Here is a 23,471-nt window from a genome sequence, read left to right on the forward strand (position 1 = left end):
TTTTGAAACTGTCATAATTTAAAATTTAATTGTCTCCTAAATAGAGAGTGGTGCCCCTTTTACAAAATCCAAATTCTAGCGTAGTTATTAATAACCGCTACACGAGGTATCAAGAAAACAACAGTCCAACAAAGTATCAAATAAAATTAGGTTTCAAACCTGAACAATACGAATGAGAAAGCAACAACAAAACTTGACATGGGTGTGAATATGGCACTGGTTCACTGGCAGACGAGACAAGACAAACTGGCACAGGACAAAGGGAGACGCGGACTATATATACACAAGGTAAGGGGAAACAGGTGGAGACAATCAGGGCGGGGCCGACAATCACACTGGTGGGAAAACACACAAAGGGAGGAAGTAGGTGACCTGAAATGAGAGGAGAGTTAGGATTTCAAAATAAAACAGGAAATCACAAGACAACATAGACACAAGACAAAACACAACTTAACCCAATTTCCTTGACATGACAAGTATGTTAAACAATTTTTGAGCATGACATAAATTTAAAAGTATTTTAAGTTAGTTACATAGCTGAGGCATCTGATCAGGAAGGCAACTGGATACCTCTAGTTGGGTTCTTTGTAAATCCTGTTCTCCAGCCACTGCAGCTAACATCTGGAACTTTGTTTTCCCTTCTGTTATTGTGTTAGTTCAGTTTTCCTTGCTTTACACTTACACCCATCAAGTCACCGGTGTTTTGATACACTGACCAAATTAAGTCCACTAACAGACCAGGTCCCATCAACACCACCTTCATATAGTAGCCTACATTACAGTATGTACAGTAGCTAATGGATCATGAACCATATGGCTACCTACACACTGCTAAAGGTTTATTTGACCGAGGAGGGAGGTCACACACACACACACACACACACACACACATACACAGGTGAGTCAGTAGTTAGCAGGAGGGGGGTACAAAATCTTGTGGCTTATGTTATCAATAGCACTTTTCAGTAACATGGACAGACTTTTTGAAGATGAAATCCAGGAGGACATTTTATACTGACTGCTCTGTCATTGGTTTCATCTCTACTTCGTTTAGGGGATCTTCGTTGTTACTCTTTGGACCGACAGAATCCAGAACAGGATGCCACAGGACCAACAGACGCTGTTGAAGACAGAAAAAAAACAAAAAAAGATGAATAAAAATAGGAAACAGGTCAAAATTGGATTAGATTAGAAAATCTTTATCGTCCCCAAAGGGCATAGAACCAAAGTCAATCAGAGTGATGTATATCGGGGCAACAAAAAATGTTAAACCAATGTAAAAGTAAAACAAACAGAAACAAAAAAACAAAGCAGGACGAGTCGGTGCTCTCACCTGTCTGAGGGTGCCCTCTGTGAGGCAGACCTTGCTGACAGCCCAGATGGGTACTGCAACCACAGAAGAGAAGACCATGGCCCAGCCCAGACAGTAGGCCCAGTCTGGGTACACATAGCTCCCACTGGTTAGGGGCTGGTATTCCAGGAAGGAGCAGATGAAGCAAACCTTGAAAGATAAGCAGAGGAACAAAGTAATACTTCTGTGGACAAACATGTTCACACTTACTGATATTGCTTACTGATATGCTTATAAAGCAAGAGATGACGGTAGGCTATTATGAAGTCCTTTTCTGTAGAAAAATTAACTGCAACTGGGCCTCTAATTGAGACAGGCCTTTATTTGTCAAAACGTACAGACACACTTGGCTACTAAAAGGGACTGACTGTTTTATAGGGACTAGTGTGTGACCCACCGTGCAGATCAGGGGGGTAAAGTAACGCCAGCACAGTTTATAAAAAAACCCCAGCTTCTGTCCGGTCATATCTTCAATTACATCACACATCCGCTGAGCTCCTGCATGATTGTCACAGTTTGTTAGTAGCAGTTTAAAAGCACATGACCTCCACATGCAACATGGTATTGATACTACTTACCAAACGCCCAGCCAACAGCAACACACTGGACCATAGAAATAAAAAAGTAACATGCTCCACTTCCACCATAGTAATCAATCAGCTGGAATAAGTACACTCCTCCCTGAAGAACAAGGTACACACATGTAAAGCCACTTAAAATACACTTCCAACATGAGAATAAGTTTATTGTTAGCTGTTGTTCTGTAAGGTTCCTAAGGCTTGTGCAGTACCTGAGTCGTGACAGAGATCTGGATGATGAAGCTGATAGAGCAGAAGATGATGAGGAAGATTTCTCTGCGCCAGGGTCTGCGCAGCTGTCCCGGGAACATGTCAATCACTGTCGATGTAATTGTTTCCAAACCTACAAACTATCGCACACAATCACATGTGAATCCCTTAAGGGCAAACAGCTGGGTGAGGTGACACGTAAATCAGAGGGTGTGGTGACTGAAGTCAGTTCAGTTCATGTCAACACAGTTAATAGGAATTCGTCTCAGCGCAGCTAACAAACACATAAGTGAACAAAATAAGTAAAAAAAGCAGCAGGAACAGTTAATTCAAGGTGAGGGCACTGTGGGATGAACTCATTTAACAAATTTAGGCAGTCAGTGCTGGTATCAGGACTTTAATGATATCATCCATCTGTTATGTAGCAAACAAATCTATTTTAACTCCAAAATATGATTTTGGAGTTAAAATAGATTAACACACAGCAACAACATGCCCAGCTACATTAACCACTTATTCCAATGTGTTTCAGCCATGTGTCATACAGATACACTCAAGCTGCCCTGTACATCACTATGAGACAGTGAGTGGTGTCACAAAGTGTTGGTATTTAATGACCTGGGAATAATAACGAGTTATTTATACCCATTACACTGAGGGGTGGTTTACATGACAACGGTTCTTGCATAAAACGTTAAACTTTTGTTGCAGTTTAGCCTTTGATTCACATGACAACGGCATTATGGGGCCCCTAAAAACTAAAACTTTTGAAACCGGGTTCCAGAGTGTAATTTTTTGGAAACACAACCCCTTCTGTCACTGTGTAAACTGGAAATGTGCTGATCCTGTGAGAACGATGACGTCACAGTTGCAATTATCATTACATAGTTACACCACCAACTACTGGCCTGGCACACGAGGATCGTTCTCACTGTCATATGTGGTTTGTAAAGAGTTAAGCTACAAGATAACTCTTTATGGCTGCTTTTCTCTCGTGATGCTTTTCGATAGCTGGCATCATTTCGATAGCAAGCTCATTTGTAACACCACATTGTACGTTGCTGTTGGCTCTCGACAAGTTGCAGCATTCATTAAAACTGAATTATAAAAGATACTCAAAGGTTGGTCACTCTACACTCACGCTGTCATCATATACATTTTTTTTAAATGCAAAGGAAAGAGTTCCCTTTCTGTCGGGCTGTTCACATCTAAACGTGGCCTAAGACACTTTTAAATCTCTCACAGAAAATAGAATACACTTCCCCAAACCTTTCTGTAACACCACCTGCTGAGTCAAGAACTTAGTAGTTACCTTCAGAATTGAGACCTAATTAATTTATTGGCTCTCATTTCCCTTTTTGAAGGGTGGCACCTTAGATGAATTTAATGTAAATTAATTTCTGTTATTTATAATGATTTCTGTTAGCCTAAAATTAAGTGCAATCACTCTGCTTCATCTCCTGGACCAAACCATATGTTCATGCTACATGGCTTGGTCCAGGAGATGAAGCAGAGTGAGTCCTGGTGCCCCTTGCGAGGCAGAAAAAAATACGAAATTATCATTCATTGTATTGGTTATCAACCTAAAGAGCAGACAATTATCGGTTCTCATGCATTCGTACTTTATACTTAAGTGAACACTTTGTGCTCTGGTCTTACCAGTGAGTCCAGTCCCAACAGGATGAGCATAAGGAAGAAGCAGGTGGCCCACAGCTGAGGCAGGGGCATCATGGCCACAGCCTGAGGGAATGCGATGAATGCCAGTCCAGGGCCTGAGAGGACAGAAGAGACATTTAAATGGCTTTGGTTTTTCTGACCTTGGTTTAGATTGTTGGTCTTGTTCTAAAAATAGCACAAGTGCTCATTTGTTTCAATAGTGCGAGGGTACATCCGATTCTATATTGTGAGGGTACATTTGATTCTAGTGTCTAACAGAGACAGAGGCTTTGGCCTTCAAATCATACCTGAATCAACCACCATGTTGATGGGAATTCCCTGTTGGTGGGCCATGAAGCCCAGAGCTGAGAAGACTGCGAAGCCGGAAACAAAGCTGGTGCCACTATTGAGCAAACACAACCACAAACTGTCCCTGTGCACACACACACAGAGACACACACACACACACACAAACACAGTGCTCAGCATACAGACCACAACTAAGTGGGAGAATACACTGACAGCACACTCTGACAGAGGCTGTTCGACTACAAAACACATTTGACTGAGTTGGTCTAACAGTATGAACTAATTCTGATTGAGTAGGTGGAGGACATTGTTTCAAGCACGCTGAGGCCTTAAATCTTACCTTTGTCTGGCTTGACCAAGTTTGTTTGCAAGTGTGGCTAAAATGGGTTCATTGCTGCTCATTGTGACCACTGGGGGAAAAAAAAACCCACTACAACTGCTACCTGCTACAGTTGAACTGCCATTCATATTTACTTGTAACAGTTGTTGTTGACTTTGTTGTAGCTGCCCAGTGTGATTAAGGTTCCTGATGCAACACCATAGGAGAAGAGAACCTGAGCACAAGCCTCCATCCACACCTGAGGAACAAGGATGAAACTGGAATAACCACCGTGCAGTGATATGCCTCCACAAACTATTCAAGTTGCAGTTGCATAGTAAATCCATGTCTGTCCAGACTCATATGTAGCCATGACAGCTGACAATGCTTCAAATATGGATGATTCTGCAAAGAAGCTACAATTTCTTAAACATGGGTACTTCTGGATAAGCAGAAGAAAATGGATGGATGGATGGGTACTTCACACACATCTTCAACCCAGCAGCACAGAAGTTATACAATCAGCACAGTTTAAAGGTAGACACCCGCGATGTAATAATGGCCAGAGATGTGTTTTTACAGAATATTATGATGTCATATAGAACCTTGGACCTTTTGGATATAAAAACATCACTTTATCATTTTATCCTATTTGCATTCCGCTTTTTATTATAATTGGTTTATTATTGAGTCCAAATGTGCCAAATTTGAGAAAATTCTTTCAAGGCATTCTTGAAATATTGCATTCATGAGAATGAGACAGATGCAAGGTTACAGTGATCTTAACCTTTGACCACCAAACACAAATCAGTTACTCCTTGAGTCCCACTGTACGTTTATGCAGAATTTTCCTTAAGGTGTTTGTGAATCGTGAGGTATCACTTTTGTAATTGAACATATCTATGGGTGCACAGATGTACGTACAGACTGACCAAAAACATGATGCCTCCAGGTCATCAGTGTTGTATCCATATCTCACAGGAGACCATTACTTTATTTACATCATCCCAGGCAGGTATGACACTTCAGATTTGTCCACATTGTCTCACCTGAAAGTCTGCCAGGCGAGACGGATCTGGATACAGATAGTAAACCACACCCTGCCAGGCTCCTGGCAGCGTCAACCCCCGGACCAGCAGGATGGCCAGCGTCACATAAGGGAACACAGCCGTGAAATACACCACCTGTAAAACTTCAGTAGTTATTTAAAATAAAGCTGGCTGAGCAGTACACCTGCCAACTTGCTACATTTTTGCTATATTTTTCTATTTTTTTGAGACTATGGCCCCTTCTGCTGAAGCAAGACTTTATAAAGAAGCGCTTATCAACTCTGGGAAAAGCTGTGTGGGGTTTGGACTAAATGCGGCAGATGGTGAGAGGATCCCCACAAACGGCATATGCCGAGCAGCCCGTCAGACCAAAGAGGAGAAACGAAACCAAAAAGAAACACAAAGAGAGGGAGGGGCACTGGCATCAGGGCAAGGCTGACATGACTTGGACCAAGAGATGTTCCTCTACCAAACCTTCTTCTGACTAATGTCCGGTCACAGGAGAATACAGTGGATGAGATTTGATTGATGCTCCCTCAGCAGCAGGAAATCAGAGACTGCTCTGCGCACATCTTCACAGAGACATGGTTAACCCCTAACATCCAGGATTAAGCTGTTGCACTAGATAGACTGACCTTGTTGGGAGCCATAAGGACACAAGACTCTGATGGAAATTGGAAAAATGCACTGCAGGAATTGAATGATGATGCCACCAGCAGCAACATGCCCAAAGAACTGAATGTAATTGTCATAGTAGCTGCTGATTTTAATCAACTCACCCTTTAACTCCAAAGATATAGCAGGATCAAGGACAAATGTAATTTCAACTTTTAACCTTTGTTTGAAAAATGCTAATAATTCTACCTTCTACCTTTCATAAAAACAGAGGGACAGAGTCTATCCACAATGCAGTGGAGCCAGTGGAAATTAACAGATAGACTAGAGTGTAATCTATTTGCTCCATCTGCCATGACAGATCTGAGCTGGACCGCACACGGATCTGGTCGAAATTAGGGGTTAACTGATGTAATTTCCTACATTACATTTCCTACAAATATGTTTTGTAGGAAATGATAATTACCATTGAAACTCATTCTATACGCAATTGATCCTGGCCTTTAAATCCTTACACAAGTGGTTATTGACCTTTCCAGTGGAACGGACTCCTTTCCAGATGCAGAAGTAGCAGGCCACCCAGCATACCAGGACACACAGCAGCAGCTCCCACTGTACTGAACCAACCTCCTCTATTCCCCCAGACATGGACAACACTCCCCTCCTGTGTGGGAACAACAGACAGCCACTGATGATTTCATTCATGAAGAAACAGAATAATTGATTCATTACTGCCATCCTAGTACAGTGGATAACCACAATAATTGTGCATTTTAGGAGTAAAGCGTGACATTTCTTACATAGTGCATACCATAATGTTTATTTTCAGATGTAGAGGGAAGTCAGATCTGACCTTTAAGGACCATAACAGGTCAAATCCAAAAGGGCCAACAGTCCACCGGTTATGATGTTCAAATGCATTGAATTTTGTAAACAAACAGTGTAAAAAAACATTTAAGTTGTCTTTTCCAACTAATTTGACTGAGATCACCAAAACTCAAAAAAATCAGTGGTTCTTGATCTGTGGGGAAAATTTTGATGTTCTCATAACAGCTGATACACAGACAGAAAAGAGACATTTAATTCTAAAGTACGAGTTCTGCAGTATGAGGCAAGGTTACTACTGACATTGTGTTATCACCCTGAGGACATTTGTTTATTGTTAACCATTCAACTGGCATTGCTGCCCATAATTTACATGCTTTACAGTCACAAAGTCACAGCAATGGCACATAAAAAAAACAAAACATTACCGATCAGCAGTTTGTGTGCCAAATACAGAAATCTGAAAATGTACGTATATAGTTGTTGAAATATACATAAGGGATGACAACAATTGATTTAGAATTTAATCGAACATGTGATATGTAATCGATTAATTGATAAGTTATGCAATGCTTTCAAAGTATATGCAAATTGTTGCTGTGAGCGTTGGCTGAGGAAAATGCATTTGGCATTGTTTGAAAATAGCAAACACTTTATGTTTCTTTTCAAATAACAGTCCATTATTCTATTGTTAATTTGACCAATAATTGATTGAGGAAAGTGCTCACAATTCGCAACTCTGTTATAAATGGTTGATCATAAACTGATGGCATATGTTCATTACAGATTACAACAGTCAAGTGTTGATTTTTCCCCATTTGGTAATGTAGGTGTGGTTTCTGTTCAAGAGTTTTTCCAGTCATCATATGTTGACAATGTCGGTGTTAACCTGTGATGCAATGTATTTAAAGTAAATAAAATATTAATGTAAATTAAAGTAAGTACTACTGTTAGGCAGAAAGGTGTGTTTGCAGAGTAATTAATTGTGGACACATTCAAACAGAATGCCATTGTAAGCAAGTGATGTAAATTTGTTTAAGAGGCGGGAAGCTGGTGAAGACAGTTCATCTTTGTACATTTGCGCAAAGAATGATCTAGTTATTAATATTCTGGAGATATTATAAAAAACTAGTCCAGAATATGTAGAAATGGATGTTCACGATTTGGGACATAATAACGAAACAGGGAATCTTGAGTTAACGCATGGCCATCAGTGTAAAATCCATCCATCCATCCATCCATCTTATCCAGGCCTCATCATTGCAGAAGCCGCACCAAACTGCCTATCGCTCCATTCTACCTTTGCGCTGTGTTCACATTACAAGCGACACAGCAACAACATGCCCAGCTTCATTATCGCTGAGTCTCAGTTGAAGTGTTGCGAAAACACTCATTGTTGTAGTTACATCATCAGGGGTTGTGTGTGTCTGCTACCTACTGCAAAGCAATTTGGCTGAACACCTTGTCATATTTGTATTTGGCCATAAAAAATATCTACACTTATGATCAATGTCTGAGTCCCATTTTAACATCTCATTTCCCTTCCCCATTGCATCCCAGTAATGTCCACTTACATAATGCTAGCACAGCATCACCTAACCAGGCTAAATAACACACCGTCACACCTAAAAAATAACCAGAAGATTGGTTTTGTTGTTGGAGCTCCAAAAAAGTTGAGATCACCTCAACCGTTTTATAGCGCATCATGGCTGTCGTCAGGGGCGAGTGTTGCGCATCAGTTTGTAGAGTCATATCAGCAGTCTAATATATTTTATTCTCTATGACTTCTTGCATGTTCTGTTCAATATTTAAAACATTGCTAGATAAAAGACAAAAACAAGCATTTATCTCATATGTAACACTTTCAAAATTTCCCTAATTAATTATCCAGATATGGTAAACAAAATGTAGTGACATTATGGAACTAAATTTGCTACAGAGACACCACTGGGTGTTCATTGCAATTCCTTATTTTGGGATGTTTTGGGTGTTTATTGCAATTACTTATTCTGGGATACATTTTTACCTTGATCCTTGATGTCAACAACTTACAAATATGCATGCACAACCGTTTGTACGACGTTACATGAATTGGACATTATGTCCTTAATGTACAATTACGGCGGTTAGGTTTAAGCAAGTAAAGTCGTTTTGGTTCGGTTTAGAAAAAGAAACATGATGAGGACGTACCTTAAAATGACTTCACACAGTTCACACAGTTCCAAAAACGTGTCTCCAGAGGAAGGTCCTGCATTTTTATAGCCCATCCACTATCCTAACCCGCCTTCTTAAAAGTCTGATCATGAGTGTTTCCTTGTTCACTCCTTTCAGCAATTGGTTACGTGATCATGGCCATTTCAAATACATGAGATGTGTACTTATTTCAGTGCATTATTTTTCATAGGGAAATGTACAGTTTGTGAGAACATTATGCTTGACCTAAATGCGTTTCCTTGAATTCTGGTAATCTCAGAAGTATTCCCAAATAAGTGGCATCCCCACTTTAGTTGGAAATGACACCTTAAAAGTTTTTCTACACTGTTTAATTTCAAAATTAGATAACTGAACAGTAAACACAGTTTTCCTCCACATCTTTCATTTTGGTTTATACTAACTAGACAAGAAATTTCATGCTTCTCTCATGAAGTTGTAAAAATATGAGAGTTTAACTGCTGTGCTAATTATGAGCTTAATGTGACAAAACACTGACTCACTCCCAAAACTCAGAGACTGAAGACTTGGTGAGATTTCCAGATGTCCAGTTTACTGTCAGGTTGCCACTGTGTACTGCAGTCCAGTTTGGAGAGGTGAGATCTACACATCTGTCTGTTGATAGAAAGGCAAATAATATACTGATACGTGTTTATATCACAATCACCCTGTTTAGACACAGCATATGTGTCAGGGCGATCTGATCACAACTGGATAGCTCTAAATCTAGGTAAAAACAGCCACCAAGACACATTTCCAACCCGATAACATTTTGGATTCACTGGACCACATGTGTTTTGTAGCATAAACGCTAACGCTGTCCTATGCGCCTCCAACAAGGACAAAATCATTGCTGCAGGACATTGTGGTTGTTTTTATGAAAATGTTTTTGGAGCTGAGAGAGAGGGGATAACATGCAGCAAAACCCCACAAGTTTGGAATCCAACCCAGGCTGCAGCCAGGCAATTTTTTGACAAAATAAGAAAACAGGCCAGAAAGTGTATTCAACCTGTATAACCTGTATAAACCCAAACCCAAACCCAAATCCCAAGTTGTCACATGTTGCCACTTTGCAGGGGCCTTCTGTGTGTACATATTATACTCTTTGTATCCTGAGATGTTGCTACCACGATTTCAACACAAGGTGGGATTACACTGCACAAGGATATGTTTAGACAACACAAGCACATGGCAGTCAGCGCTGGGATGTCAACAAAAGCACATGCTGCCAAGGATATTTAGGCTAAAGAAGCACGTTGTGCACAAGTGTTACAAAAAAAAAACCCATCACATTTAGACGGAAAGTAAACATCAGACTCCTGCATGAAAGTCTGGGGTATGTTGGGGCCATCCACCTCCCCGCCCACCCTACCTACACTGACCCTCATGCTCCTCACATTATGTCATTAGCGGCAGCATTTCATCCTGGCACCATCCTGAGCTATATCATGTGGACCTAACAGGTTCCTTCTGGCCATGTTCTGAAGTGAAACCAACTGTCCGCGGATCATGCTGTGCGGCAGGTGATGTCTGACTACCAGCGTGTTTTAACACCTGGCATTTCTGTCTGACTGCGTTATCACCCAACGAGTCCAGCAGCGTTTCATGCAGACGCAAAAAGATGGTTTTTGGCAATCAGAAGTTTTTACTGAACTCACTACGAAGGTGTTGCTTTTTGACAACTTTGTCAAATAGTGCTGAAGCGTTTGGGTGATGCAATAAAGTTTCCTTGTCAAAACCCTGTTAGCGATGTAAACAACAGACAAAGCAAACCACAAACAGCAACTTGCAACTTCAAAAAAACTTAAAAATAAATGGAAGAAAACACAAAAAAAACCCAATAACAAACAGCTGGCAAGGCTTTACTTAATATATATATATATATATATATATATATATATATATATATATATATATATATATATATATATAATATATGTGCCATGAAATACAATAACATTTTGACTTTTGGTAGGTATATTCTTTTAAGTCTACATATTCTCCCACCCTGATTCCACTTGATTCTGACCTGTGTTCCAGGGGTTGTTGCAGGTGGCCCAGGGCAGAGGGTCTCTGAAACAGTAGATGAGGTACAGGAGCGCCCAGGCAAGGATGATGCTGTAAAATCTGTCATAAAGCTGGATCACCATGATAGAATAGCCGGTCCCTGGAGGGAGAGATCCCAAAATACCTCAGTTTAAATGTAAATTGACATAGCACCAAGAAATATAGCACTTAGCTACAGCACCACAAAACTACTGTGAATACTGTAAAGAACCATAGCCAAGCCAAGTTTGATCCAACCAGAGATGAATGCTGTTCTTTAATGTTTGCTTTTGTTCTGTCTGTGCATATCCAAAGTAATCCAAGTCTCCTTTAAAAAACAAAAACAAAAAAAAACCAAACAAAACATAACAATAATCTAAATGAGACGTGTGAATTAGTGAAGATTTTATCACGAGAACAAGTTTAGACAGGATTACATCTTAAATACATGTCAGATTTTAATAATAAATACTTGTTACAATATATTCTGTAAACTATTTACTGTTCTAAGACCAATATTAAAAAATCAAAACAAACAAAAAACACAAATAATGTTCACTTTAAACTGCAGGCTACTTTTGGGACCCTCCTTTGTAAATGATTTCCAAACATTCAAATTAAACATTTCTAGTGTATTCCTTTGTGCATAGTCCATGTAACATACAAAACATAATGTTAGTTGAACAAAAATATGCTCTTTTTGCATTTTGTGCACATCATCAAACATGTGGCCCAGTCTTTGGCAAAACAAATGGGTGACACTTAAATACTTTCTTACATGTTGGGTTTATATAGCTGACGAAAAAAGTTTGAATATTTGAAATGTTTGAAAATGGCTGTCTTTGGAGTTTTATTATTTTTACACATGTGGCAGTAAGGCTGTGGAAACAATGAGGAAGTGAAGCTAATCTCAACAAAACTTAAATTCACAATTGATATCACCCTCTGTGGCGACATTGTCACTTTCCTTTTTCTCTCAAACAGTGCAGCTGCTTCAGATAAGGTTGTTTATTACTCTCTTGGTTTTATCTTCACCATACTTAAGCCTTGAGGCAATCATGTGTCCTGTGTGTGCATGTGTGTTTGAGCGTGAGTGTGTATAATATGAACAAAAACAAAAAAGACCAAAAAAGAAACCATTTAATATATGGTGTACTTATTAATAGTAGAGGCATAAACTTGAGGAAATCAATCAAATCTGCAATTCAACAAATTGGACGAGCAAAATGCTCTGCGTCTGGAACACTCGGTGTGGTGTGGAATGTTACAGTGGATAAAACAAAAAGGAACTGCAGCCTATGCAGCATGAACAGCATGAAGTGAAGACAACAACAACAACAAAAAGCGGGCTTAAATTAGGGACAGGCTTTATTACCTGGAAAATAGATGGAAAATACAATCAGATTGTTAATTTAAATCTCTTATACTCTGTCAGTATTACTTCTTCTTTGGTACTCATAATTTCAGTAATATTAACTGAATGAATTGTACAGAATTTGTCCATATTGACAAAAGTTTAAACTTGTATCTCTGTATGATCTAAGCAGCAAAGTAAGTTCCAGCTGGCAGCCAACAACCAGATTTTATACATCCAAAGGCCTTCTATAAAAACGAACAGCATGGTAACCCCTACTCTAACTGAGAAAAGCCTTTTTTTGTAAAATGTGTAGCCACACTGGGCTAGTAAGAGATACCATGCTTATAATTGGGGGGAGGCTTTTATTTGTTTGCAAAAGGCAGTAAAACGTCTTGTTATTTGCTGAAGTGATTTCATAAAAACCCCTATAGGCTGATGAAGAAGAGCGAGTGGTCAGCAGTCAGTGGTGGTATACAACAGTCAACAAACAGATTTTTCAACAACTGTGAACCACAACCTTGAGTGTCCAGTAATAAATGTGCACAAATTATATTAGGCTGATTGGTCCAGTAGTTTACAAGATTAGCTGTAGACAGTGTGTTTTTAAGTAATTAAAAATGCATTAATTCTCACAAGTACATTGTATCTGTAGTTCAGATACAGTACCTGCAGACAAAATCGATCTGCTCTGTGCAAAAAAAGGGCTACAGGGAGTGTAGAGACTTAGTTGGTCCTGGATTTTTGAACAGTTGAAGGAAAAATAATCATTATTTTGCTAACCTTAAAAACAACAAATAAAGGCATGATGAGAATTACCCTGTGCCAGTGGGCAGAGCTTGGTCCAGCAGGTGATGGTGCCCTCCTGTGTGTACTGACCAATAACAGTCTCGAGCAGGAAGAGCGGCACACCACACAGCATGGCAAAGAAACAGTAAGGCAGCAGGAAGACACCTGAACACACAGAAAAAACAAATGTATGACTCGAGGGCTTGTTCCCAATCCCCAGATACCACAGACTTCAACAGAAGAGGTATTATTATATAGCCTTTGAGTTATTTGATTGGATGACAAGCTTTCATTCAAAGTACATGTTGGAGATCTTATGAAGAAGCAGAAATTATAGCTTTTTATTTTTGAAATGAGGAATAAAATCAATTGACGCTTGATCCCAGGTTCATCAAAGATTTCAGAGTTACATCCCAAATCTCATGAGCCAAAGGTGTACCCCCTTACTTTTGGTCCCTGGCTTGGACCATGCACATCTTCAAACTCAACAATATATTTGTAAAGTTTCGTCACTGTTTCCTGCACAAATGTGACAATATGAAAATCTGTCTATACACAGACATATAAACCCCTGGTAAAATACAAATAACAGCTCCTCAGGTAGAGTTTCTGCTATCACATTTTGCCAGGATGCCACATTCATAAGCTAAGTATTGAACAAATCAGTCAAGAAAGAAAATATTAACCTTATGGTGATGCAAGGAAAGATATCACAGTTTATCCAGAAAGAAACAAGAATGTTTCAGTGAAACTACACTTGCATGTTTTGTTTCATTAGGTCGCCATGACCTTGACCTTTGACCTTCAACCAGCAGATTCTAGTACGTTCATTTTTGAGTCCAAGAAATTTGTGCCAAATTAGAGGAAACTCCCTCAAAGCCATCCTCAATGAATGATATAGCATTCAAGAGAATGAGATAGATGCAAGGTTGCGGTGACTTTGACTTTCAAACACCAAGCTTTAATAAGGTCATTATAGAGTCCACTCAAGAATTCGTGCCAAATCGAAGTCCCTTACAATGTTCTTAAGATATCGCTTTCACAAGAATAAGACAAATGCAAAGTCAATGTTACCTTCACATTAAACCACCTAAATATAATCAGCCCATTCTTGAGGCTGCTCAAATATTTCTTAAACTTGAAGTAATTGTTCATAAGTAATTGTCCCTCAAGTTGTTCATAAGATACACCATCTACAAGGATATGGTAGATGCAAGCTCACCGTGACCTTGAATTTTTACCGATGACCACCAAAATCGAATCAATTAATCTTTGAGCCCAATTGAACATTTGTGCCAAATTTGAAAAGAATTCCTCATGGTTTTCTTGAGATATTGCATAAGACTGAGACAGATGAGGTCACAGGGATCTTATCCTTTGACCTATGACCGCCAAAATCTAATGAGCTCATCTGTGAGTCCAATTCAATCTCTGTGCTAAATTTGAAGAAATTCACTCAAAGTATTCTTGAGATATCATGTTCACAAGAATGGGAAGGAAGAACGGAGGAATGCTAGTGAAGTCATGTGAGCAAAAGTGCTTTTTAAAGGCTGAACCATAATGTGTTTTTTAAGCCTAAACCTAACCACAAAGTTTATCATAACTGCAGCCATTTCAGAATATTAAGGAAATGTCTAAAACTATGAAGATTAGGACTGTAGCATTTTAGGGACTGTCACATGTTGTTTTGGAAGTCAGTGGAATTTGCCCCTATTCTGTTGTTTAGGTACGAGAGAGTCTTGTCTGTTACTCACAGCCTACTCACAGATTAATGAAAATTATCTGATACCTCAACAGATAAGACATAAAGGTGTCTGCAAACAATTTATCAATTTCTTAGAGTCCAACCCTGATGTGAAAGGCACAACTTTGTTAAATGTGCACATAGTGCATCTGCTGTCTACTTACTTGTTTACACATTTCTCTGATAAAACCTGGCTAGCTCACTGACTTTGGAAGGAACATCCTTTTTCTTTATGTTAATTTATAACCATATAGGAACTACAAATAAGTGCAGACCCACTTTGGACTCCTGCTAGCTACCAGCAACAATTCAGACAGCTAACACTAACATCAACTGATGCAAAACAAAAGTGCAAACCACTTTCTTCAACATTGTGGATTTCAAAACTGTAAAAAAAATGTGAGGGATGGTCACAGGATTTCCACTAGAGGCTAACATTCTTTGGGAATCCTGTGGGTCACTGCATTTTTCTGGGATTCCCATGGTATGGGAATCAATTTCACTCCTCATGGTGTTATGGAAGAAGATTAGGGCCAGACAGGAGAATTTTTTTCTTGACATTGTTTCTAGTGATTTGTCAGTTTTCCCCTTTAGGTCCTTTTTTGTCACCTTTTACTAATTTCATGCACATTGGGACAATGTTTTTGACAGAAATCAAACAAGCACAAGAACATTGATTTCGATGTAGGTTTCAAATGGTTAATCATGTTCTCCTGAAAGGACAGAATGGTTAATAATGCGCTCTGACTGGTACAGTGTTAAACTGTGCACTCAGTGTAGAAATAATTGAGGAATATCTATCGATTTATTAATATCGATTCTTTTTGCCAGTAGGACTTAAAGATCTTCTCCAGCTTAATCTACAGTTTGATATACAGCAAGTGTGATGAAGTGTTATCTTATATCTTATTCTATTTAAAGTTACTATGTATCTATTCTTGCTCTATGTTAATTGTTTTGCAACAAAACAATAAGTCAAATTCTTTGTATGTGTAAATGTATTTGGCAATAAAACCTGACCAAGGCCCACCACACTACCTGCTGCTGCCAGAATAAATTCCCTTTTCCTCACCCACTGTTCCCTCTTTTTTACTTTGGTCTCCATCTCTGTGTTAACCTCTTCAGTCCCCTGATCACTACTATCGTCAGTAACAGTAACTCTGTCATGTTTCTGTCTAAACTTGGATCTCATTTGAGGATGACAGCAATAAATATGACAGATTGTATTTACCCTATGTGATGCTGTAAGGCTGTTTGTGCAAACACTGTATGCATATAGACACAGGGGGATGAATGACATTGGAAGAGAAAACAACTCTAAAATATTTTCAAAGATCAACAACGTGAAGTTTAACCAGCAGTTTTTAGTTTTGACCTCAAAGGGAAATATGTGGTCTAACAGCTTTTGGTGTTGAAAAGTAACAGATAACATGTTATCGACCTGTTTGTTTTTGCTTGACTTTTTCAAAAGTGCTTTTCGGTGTTTTGGAGATAAAAAAAACAACAAGGTCTGGTTGTACGCAGCTTGTGTCACTCGCAGTAGTTCTGCAGCTGTTATCAAAAAGCAGTGAGGGAAAAACAATGTTCTAAAAATATCTGATTTTCTGCAAGTCTTGGAAAGTCTTAGGAGCTGCAGGGTTTAAGCAGGGCTGGTTCCAGGGTCTATTGAGATTTGGGATTTAGCCTTGAAAACTTTGAATGAGTCTGAGGTCAATCATGGAGACACATATCATGGTAGCACATATTGTAATGATTACTTTGTTCTTGCATGAAATGTTAAACTTTTGTTGTGGTTTGGCCTTTCATTCACACAATAATGGTGTTTATGTGGCCTGAAAATGCAAAGTTTTGAAAACAGCATCCCCTCTGTGGCCGTGTAAATTGGCAATATGCAGATCCTGTGAGAACGGTGACATCACATCTGCATTTTGCATATGCACATTATATTTCAGAGAAGTAGCCATGCATGAGCAGGAGGACAACAATAACAATGATGGGGGACTACTGAGCTGTGTTTGTGCTGCTGACTCTACTGAGGTTATTGCTGTTGGCTCTTGTGCGTGCATTCGCCATTTTCTTCTTCTTTGTATACTCCTCGCTCTGTAGTAGAACGCCTTTATGCGCAGGGACAGGTGTTCTTCTATGGTGTGTCATTACAAAGTTACACCACCAACTATTGGCCTGGCATGCACACTACAGCATTTTTGGTTGTTTTTTTAGGATCCGTAAATGCAAGGATTATTTTCACAATGATATCATGTAAATGGTAATTTTGTTAAAAACACAAAGGAAAAGCTTTCCATTTTTAGTAGGGCCGTTCTCGTCTAAAGATGGCCTTAGTCTGACCAAACAAACCACAAAGATATTGCATTGACAAGATTGAGATAGTTGAGGTCACAGGGACCTTATCCTTTGACCTGTGACCATCAAAAACTAATCAGCTCATTGTTGAGTCCAAGTCAATGTTCGAGCTAAATTTGCAGAAATTCCCTTGAAGTGTTTTTGAGACATCCCGTTCACAAGAATCGGACAAATGGACAGACAACTTAAAAACATAATGCCTCCGGCCTCAGCTATCACCAGTGTGGTGGCATACCTATTATAATTTCATAAATACCCCCATGCAGGATATGGGTTTTTGAAAAAAAAGGGTTTCTGACTGACAGTTGGTCTTATTCAGTTAGGGAAAACCTTTGTTTGTCTGCTTTTTAGTGATTAATAACAAGGCAGAAAATACAATCTCAACTGCCCTCAGGTAACTGTCCCAGCCAGTCTAGTGAGAGCAGACACTTGTATCAGGATATCAGATTTCCATGTTTTCTTTGTTGTTTTTTTGTACGTGGCATAACTTGTCACAACCGGCCCTGGCTGACTCCAGCCTGCCCCTACATAATAGAGCCTGCTCTACAGCCATTCCCTGCCAGATAGTTGCCCAACATGGTTTGTTACATGAAAAATACAGCTCAGTTACATGCCTCAGCCGTTTTTGCTCACCTGCCTGTTTGTGTTTTGTCTTTGCCAGGATGCCAGCCTGTCACTCTGTCCACTCCTCCAGCCGAAAACATCTCAACACTCAGATGATCCCTCACCTTCAGACGGCCGTCCATCCATCTTTTTTATGTACATTCCACTTTTGTAATAAAACTTTTTTCTGAAATCAGTTTCGTCTGTCTGCTTTTGGGTCCTCAGTCCAAAGCATAACATAACTAAAAAACAGCAAATTCTTACAGGCTGTAGATTTCAATGATAAAATGTGAAAAATAGTCAAAAGGTCTCCACATTTAGGTTGAAAGTGCAAAGGGTGTGACTGAATACGGTAAGTCACTTGTTTAAAAGGCACTGTCCTTACAAATCCCGTCCTGCCCTATTTAATAACAGATAGAAACACTTTGATGGTTTTTTGCTGATTAAAAAAGTAACTAATAAGTCAGCTGACCACAGATACCTGAAACACATGCTCTGGTTCCACTTGTTCATATGGCTAATACACTGAGTGTATACAGAGTGGGAGTAAGCTTTTATAAACTTTTGCAAATTTAATTTGAATGATTACTTTTCATTTCATATTAAAATGTACAATACACACAAGTGCAACCTTAACCATGTTTGCCTGCAAAGAAGGAATGGTTATTCGTGTGCTCAAACTAGTACAACTCTATAGTCAGGAGCTGTGCTCAAAATCATTCACTCATTCACTCACTATTCTCTATATGGTGTGTATTAAATAGTTAACTATATAGGGAATAACGAATGAGATTTCAGACTCTACGCCAGAATATTTCTGTGAAAGGGAACGGTTTTAGACACAGCTAATGTATAATCAATGAGGATTGTCTGTTATTGACTTTGTATTCCTCTTACACATTACATGTTCTATTTGCCTGAAGGATTTAAAGTTCTTCTCCAACTACACAACAGCTTGATATACCGCAGGTGTAATGAAGAAATCAATAAGAGATGTTAAAGAGCTTCAAGAAAGGTGCAATCATCTCAAGTACTGCAGTCTGCCTCACCTCCTCCGTTCTTGTAGCACAGGTAGGGGAATCTCCACACATTGCCCAGTCCCACCACATTGCCTGCTGCTGCCAGAATAAATTCCCTTTTTCTTGTCCACTGTTCTCTTTTTTTCATTTTGGTCTCCATCTCTGTGTTACCTCTTCAGTCCCCTGATCACTACTATCAGTCAACACCTCTGTCAGTCTGATGTTGTGCTCATCAGTAGACACAATATTGACTCTATGGCCCAGTGCCATAGCTGTAGGAGCAGGAGGTGCAAGTTGTACAGCGACTCTGTCAGGTCATAAACCAGCTTTCTAACTTGCATCTCATCCTCAGATGAAAAGATAAAAGCATGTTTTATTCCCTTTTTGTGATGGAGACCTATTGCCATCTAGTGACCTTAATTATCAGTAATCTCGTAACCAGCTTTATAGTTACATCTTATTTTGCATTCATTGTATAATGTTAAAAGTAATCCTATATCTAAGTAATCACCAAGTTTGTTAGGATCCATGGTACAATGTTATGTTATGTGTGGTCGTTTAACAGAATTGAGCAAAGGATCTTCAGAATCATGTGTTATGTTATAAATTGCCTTTCGGTCTCCTAACATGTATTTGAAATTACTGTGATGAGACTATAGTGGTGATGAGTTAGTAAATTTATACACAACGGGTTCGATCGCATAATTCGTCATAAAGTACAGAGAAATAAATGTCTCCTAAATTACATTAGGTCTTCTAGAAACTAATGCCAATCCGCCTTCCATCTGCACCCCAAATTGAAAGATAAAAACTGAGTGAACTCTTAGCTCAGAGCTTCTCCTGCTTCTCTTTGCTTCACTCTTCAAGCCTCTTCAGGCTTCTTCTTCTAGTGCTTCTTCAGTGCTTCTTTTTGCTTCCTTTTGCCGCGGCGCTTCACGTGTATCCACGCTCGCAACTTTTTCTTTTCTTCAATTTTATAAGCCACAACAGCCACAACAGCTCACTAGAGCTTTGCTGAACTTTAACTTTTGAAACCATTTTCTTTTAAAATCTCTTTGACGCTTTTCTTTATACCAGTTTTTGGTCAGTAAAGACACTTTTGTAATTTGTTTTAAGTAAACTAAAATTAATAATTTAAAGTGACACCATCGGACCAATGGGACTACTTTTGATTATTTCTGCGAGTTTTAATTGAGAAGGACACTCCGCGATTCACCATCAACTCTGCCACGGATCTAGAGGCAACACCTGCTGCACAAACTATCAGCATCCGTTGCCTGCCCTTAAGGACTTTGTTTAAAGACTTTTACCGGTTTGCTGAGGCGAACACCGATGCCAGTTAAAGACCGCCGCTCACCGACTCCACCTGCCCGGCGGGTCACCTCGTCTGGAAGACGCACCGCAGCTCTCCCCTGGAGTGATGCGATGATCTGGACCTCCCCTAAGTCTAATCAAGTCAGCAAAAGTAGGCAGAAGAACATTTTCTAGTGATCAGAGTTGATGTCGTATAGCTAAGCTTTAATGCCAAATTTCTAAATTCAAATTTACCGTTTAACGCGCATCCACGCTTTAGACGGTCACGTATTTCCCCCACTATCATCCATAATTAATCATTTACATCACCTGAACATACATCACTTAGGTTCTCTTTCATGTGTCATACTACTCGCTCTGTTTACTCATCATGTTATTAGCCTAAATAAATTATTTTCATTTATCGCCAAGTCATTGTCTGTGGATATTATTTCATGAGAGAAACAAGATCAATGTAAACAGGATAAACGGTACAGATTGTGAGATTGATTGAAGTGATGACATGTTTTGAAACTGTCATAATTTAAAATTTAATTGTCTCCTAAATAGAGAGTGGTGCCCCTTTTACAAAATCCAAATTCTAGCGTAGTTATTAATAACCGCTACACGAGGTATCAAGAAAACAACAGTCCAACAAAGTATCAAATAAAAATAGGTTTCAAACCTGAACAATACGAATGAGCAAGCAACAACAAAACTTGACATGGGTGTGAATATGGCACTGGTTCACTGGCAGACGAGACAAGACAAACTGGCACAGGACAAAGGGAGACGCGGACTATATATACACAAGGTAAGGGGAAACAGGTGGAGACAATCAGGGCGGGGCCGACAATCACACTGGTGGGAAAACACACAAAGGGAGGAAGTAGGTGACCTGAAACGAGAGGAGAGTTAGGATTTCAAAATAAAACAGGAAATCACAAGACAACATAGACACAAGACAAAACACAACTTAACCCAATTTCCTTGACATGACAAGTATGTTAAACAATTTTTGAGCATGACGTAAATTTAAAAGTATTTTAAGTTAGTTACATAGCTGAGGCATCTGATCAGGAAGGCAACTGGATACCTCTAGTTGGGTTCTTTGTAAATCCTGTTCTCCAGCCACTGCAGCTAACATCTGGAACTTTGTTTTTCCCTTCTGTTATTGTGTTAGTTCAGTTTTCCTTGCTTTACACTTACACCCATCAAGTCACCGGTGTTTTGATACTCTGACCAAATTAAGTCCACTAACAGACCAGGTCCCATCAACACCACCTTCATATAGTAGCCTACATTACAGTATGTACAGTAGCTAATGGATCATGAACCATATGGCTACCTACACACTGCTAAAGGTTTATTTGACCGAGGAGGGAGGTCACACACACACACACACACACACACACACATACACAGGTGAGTCAGTAGTTAGCAGGAGGGGGGTACAAAATCTTGTGGCTTATGTTATCAATAGCACTTAACAGTAACATGGACAGACTTTTGAAGATGAAATCCAGGAGGACATTTTATACTGACTGCTCTGTCATTGGTTTCATCTCTACTTCGTTTAGGGGATCTTCGTTGTTACTCTTTGGACCGACAGAATCCAGAACAGGATGCCACAGGACCAACAGACGCTGTTGAAGACAGAAAAAAAACAAAAAAAGATGAATAAAAATAGGAAACAGGTCAAAATTGGATTAGATTAGAAAGTCTTTATCGTCCCCAAAGGGCATAGAACCAAAGTCAATCAGAGTGATGTATATCGGGGCAACAAAAAATGTTAAACCAATGTAAAAGTAAAACAAACAGAAACAAAAAAACAAAGCAGGACGAGTCGGTGCTCTCACCTGTCTGAGGGTGCCCTCTGTGAGGCAGACCTTGCTGACAGCCCAGATGGGTACTGCAACCACAGAAGAGAAGACCATGGCCCAGCCCAGACAGTAGGCCCAGTCTGGGTACACATAGCTCCCACTGGTTAGGGGCTGGTATTCCAGGAAGGAGCAGATGAAGCAAACCTTGAAAGATAAGCAGAGGAACAAAGTAATACTTCTGTGGACAAACATGTTCACACTTACTGATATTGCTTACTGATATGCTTATAAAGCAAGAGATGATGGTAGGCTATTATGAAGTCCTTTTCTGTAGAAAAATTAACTGCAACTGGGCCTCTAATTGAGACAGGCCTTTATTTGTCAAAACGTACAGACACACTTGGCTACTAAAAGGGACTGACTGTTTTATAGGGACTAGTGTGTGACCCACCGCGCAGATCAGGGGGGTAAAGTAACGCCAGCACAGTTTATAAAAAAACCCCAGCTTCTGTCCGGTCATATCTTCAATTACATCACACATCCGCTGAGCTCCTGCATGATTGTCACAGTTTGTTAGTAACAGTTTAAAAGCACATGACCTCCACATGCAACATGGTATTGATACTACTTACCAAACGCCCAGCCAACAGCAACACACTGGACCATAGAAATAAAAAAAAAACATGCTCCACTTCCACCATAGTAATCAATCAGCTGGAATAAGTACACTCCTCCCTGAAGAACAAGGTACACACATGTAATGCCACTTAAAATACACTTCCAACATGAGAATAAGTTTATTGTTAGCTGTTGTTCTGGAAGGTTCCTAAGGCTTGTGCAGTACCTGAGTCGTGACAGAGATCTGGATGATGAAGCTGATAGAGCAGAAGATGATGAGGAAGATTTCTCTGCGCCAGGGTCTGCGCAGCTGTCCCGGGAACATGTCAATCACTGTCGATGTAATTGTTTCCAAACCTGCAAACTATCGCACACAATCACATGTGAATCCCTTAAGGGCAAACAGCTGGGTGAGGTGACACGTAAATCAGAGGGTGTGGTGACTGAAGTCAGTTCAGTTCATGTCAACACAGTTAATAGGAATTCGTCTCAGCGCAGCTAACAAACACATAAGTGAACAAAATAAGTAAAAAAAGCAGCAGGAACAGTTAATTCAAGGTGAGGGGCACTGTGGGATGAACTCATTTAACAAATTTAGGCAGTCAGTGCTGGTATCAGGACTTTAATGATATCATCCATCCGTTATGTAGCAAACAAATCTATTTTAACTCCAAAATATGATTTTGGAGTTAAAATAG

At 39.6% G+C, this 23,471-nt stretch overlaps 2 protein-coding genes across 4 annotated transcripts in view; both read right to left on the reverse strand.

Moving 5' to 3' along the window:
- Positions 1-21,954, reverse strand: LOC121939509 (sodium- and chloride-dependent GABA transporter 2-like). Of its 3 annotated transcripts, none has more exons than XM_088069041.1 (14): positions 21,878-21,954; positions 13,343-13,477; positions 11,153-11,290; positions 9,627-9,738; positions 6,619-6,751; positions 5,473-5,607; positions 4,579-4,682; positions 4,104-4,228; positions 3,799-3,911; positions 2,142-2,279; positions 1,930-2,032; positions 1,749-1,849; positions 1,334-1,501; positions 1-1,120 (listed from the first exon to the last, which is right to left on the reverse strand). In XM_088069041.1, the coding sequence occupies exons 2-14, from the start codon at positions 13,443-13,445 to the stop codon at positions 1,010-1,012; spliced, it is 1,584 nt and encodes a 527-aa protein (XP_087925167.1). In that variant the 5' UTR covers positions 13,446-13,477; positions 21,878-21,954; the 3' UTR covers positions 1-1,009. The 3 variants fall into 3 exon arrangements, with proteins under 3 accessions (XP_087925167.1, XP_087925165.1, XP_087925166.1); XM_088069039.1 differs by lacking the exon at positions 21,878-21,954 and adding an exon at positions 19,070-20,011; XM_088069040.1 differs by lacking the exons at positions 1,749-1,849; positions 21,878-21,954 and adding an exon at positions 19,070-20,011.
- Positions 20,859-23,471, reverse strand: part of LOC121938678 (sodium- and chloride-dependent GABA transporter 3-like) — a 16,409-nt gene continuing 13,796 nt past the window's right edge. The window contains exons 10-14 of the mRNA XM_088069046.1: positions 23,000-23,137; positions 22,788-22,890; positions 22,607-22,707; positions 22,192-22,359; positions 20,859-21,978 (exon numbers count right to left, since the gene is read on the reverse strand). Coding sequence (XP_087925172.1) covers positions 21,868-21,978; positions 22,192-22,359; positions 22,607-22,707; positions 22,788-22,890; positions 23,000-23,137 — 621 coding nt within the window. The 3' untranslated portion in view covers positions 20,859-21,867. The remainder of the gene's footprint in view (positions 21,979-22,191; positions 22,360-22,606; positions 22,708-22,787; positions 22,891-22,999; positions 23,138-23,471) is intronic.

This window comes from Plectropomus leopardus, chromosome 18 (assembly GCF_026936395.1).
Source record: "Plectropomus leopardus strain MGB_pleo_1.0 chromosome 18, ASM2693639v1, whole genome shotgun sequence".
Lineage (NCBI taxonomy): Eukaryota > Metazoa > Chordata > Actinopteri > Perciformes > Serranidae > Plectropomus > Plectropomus leopardus.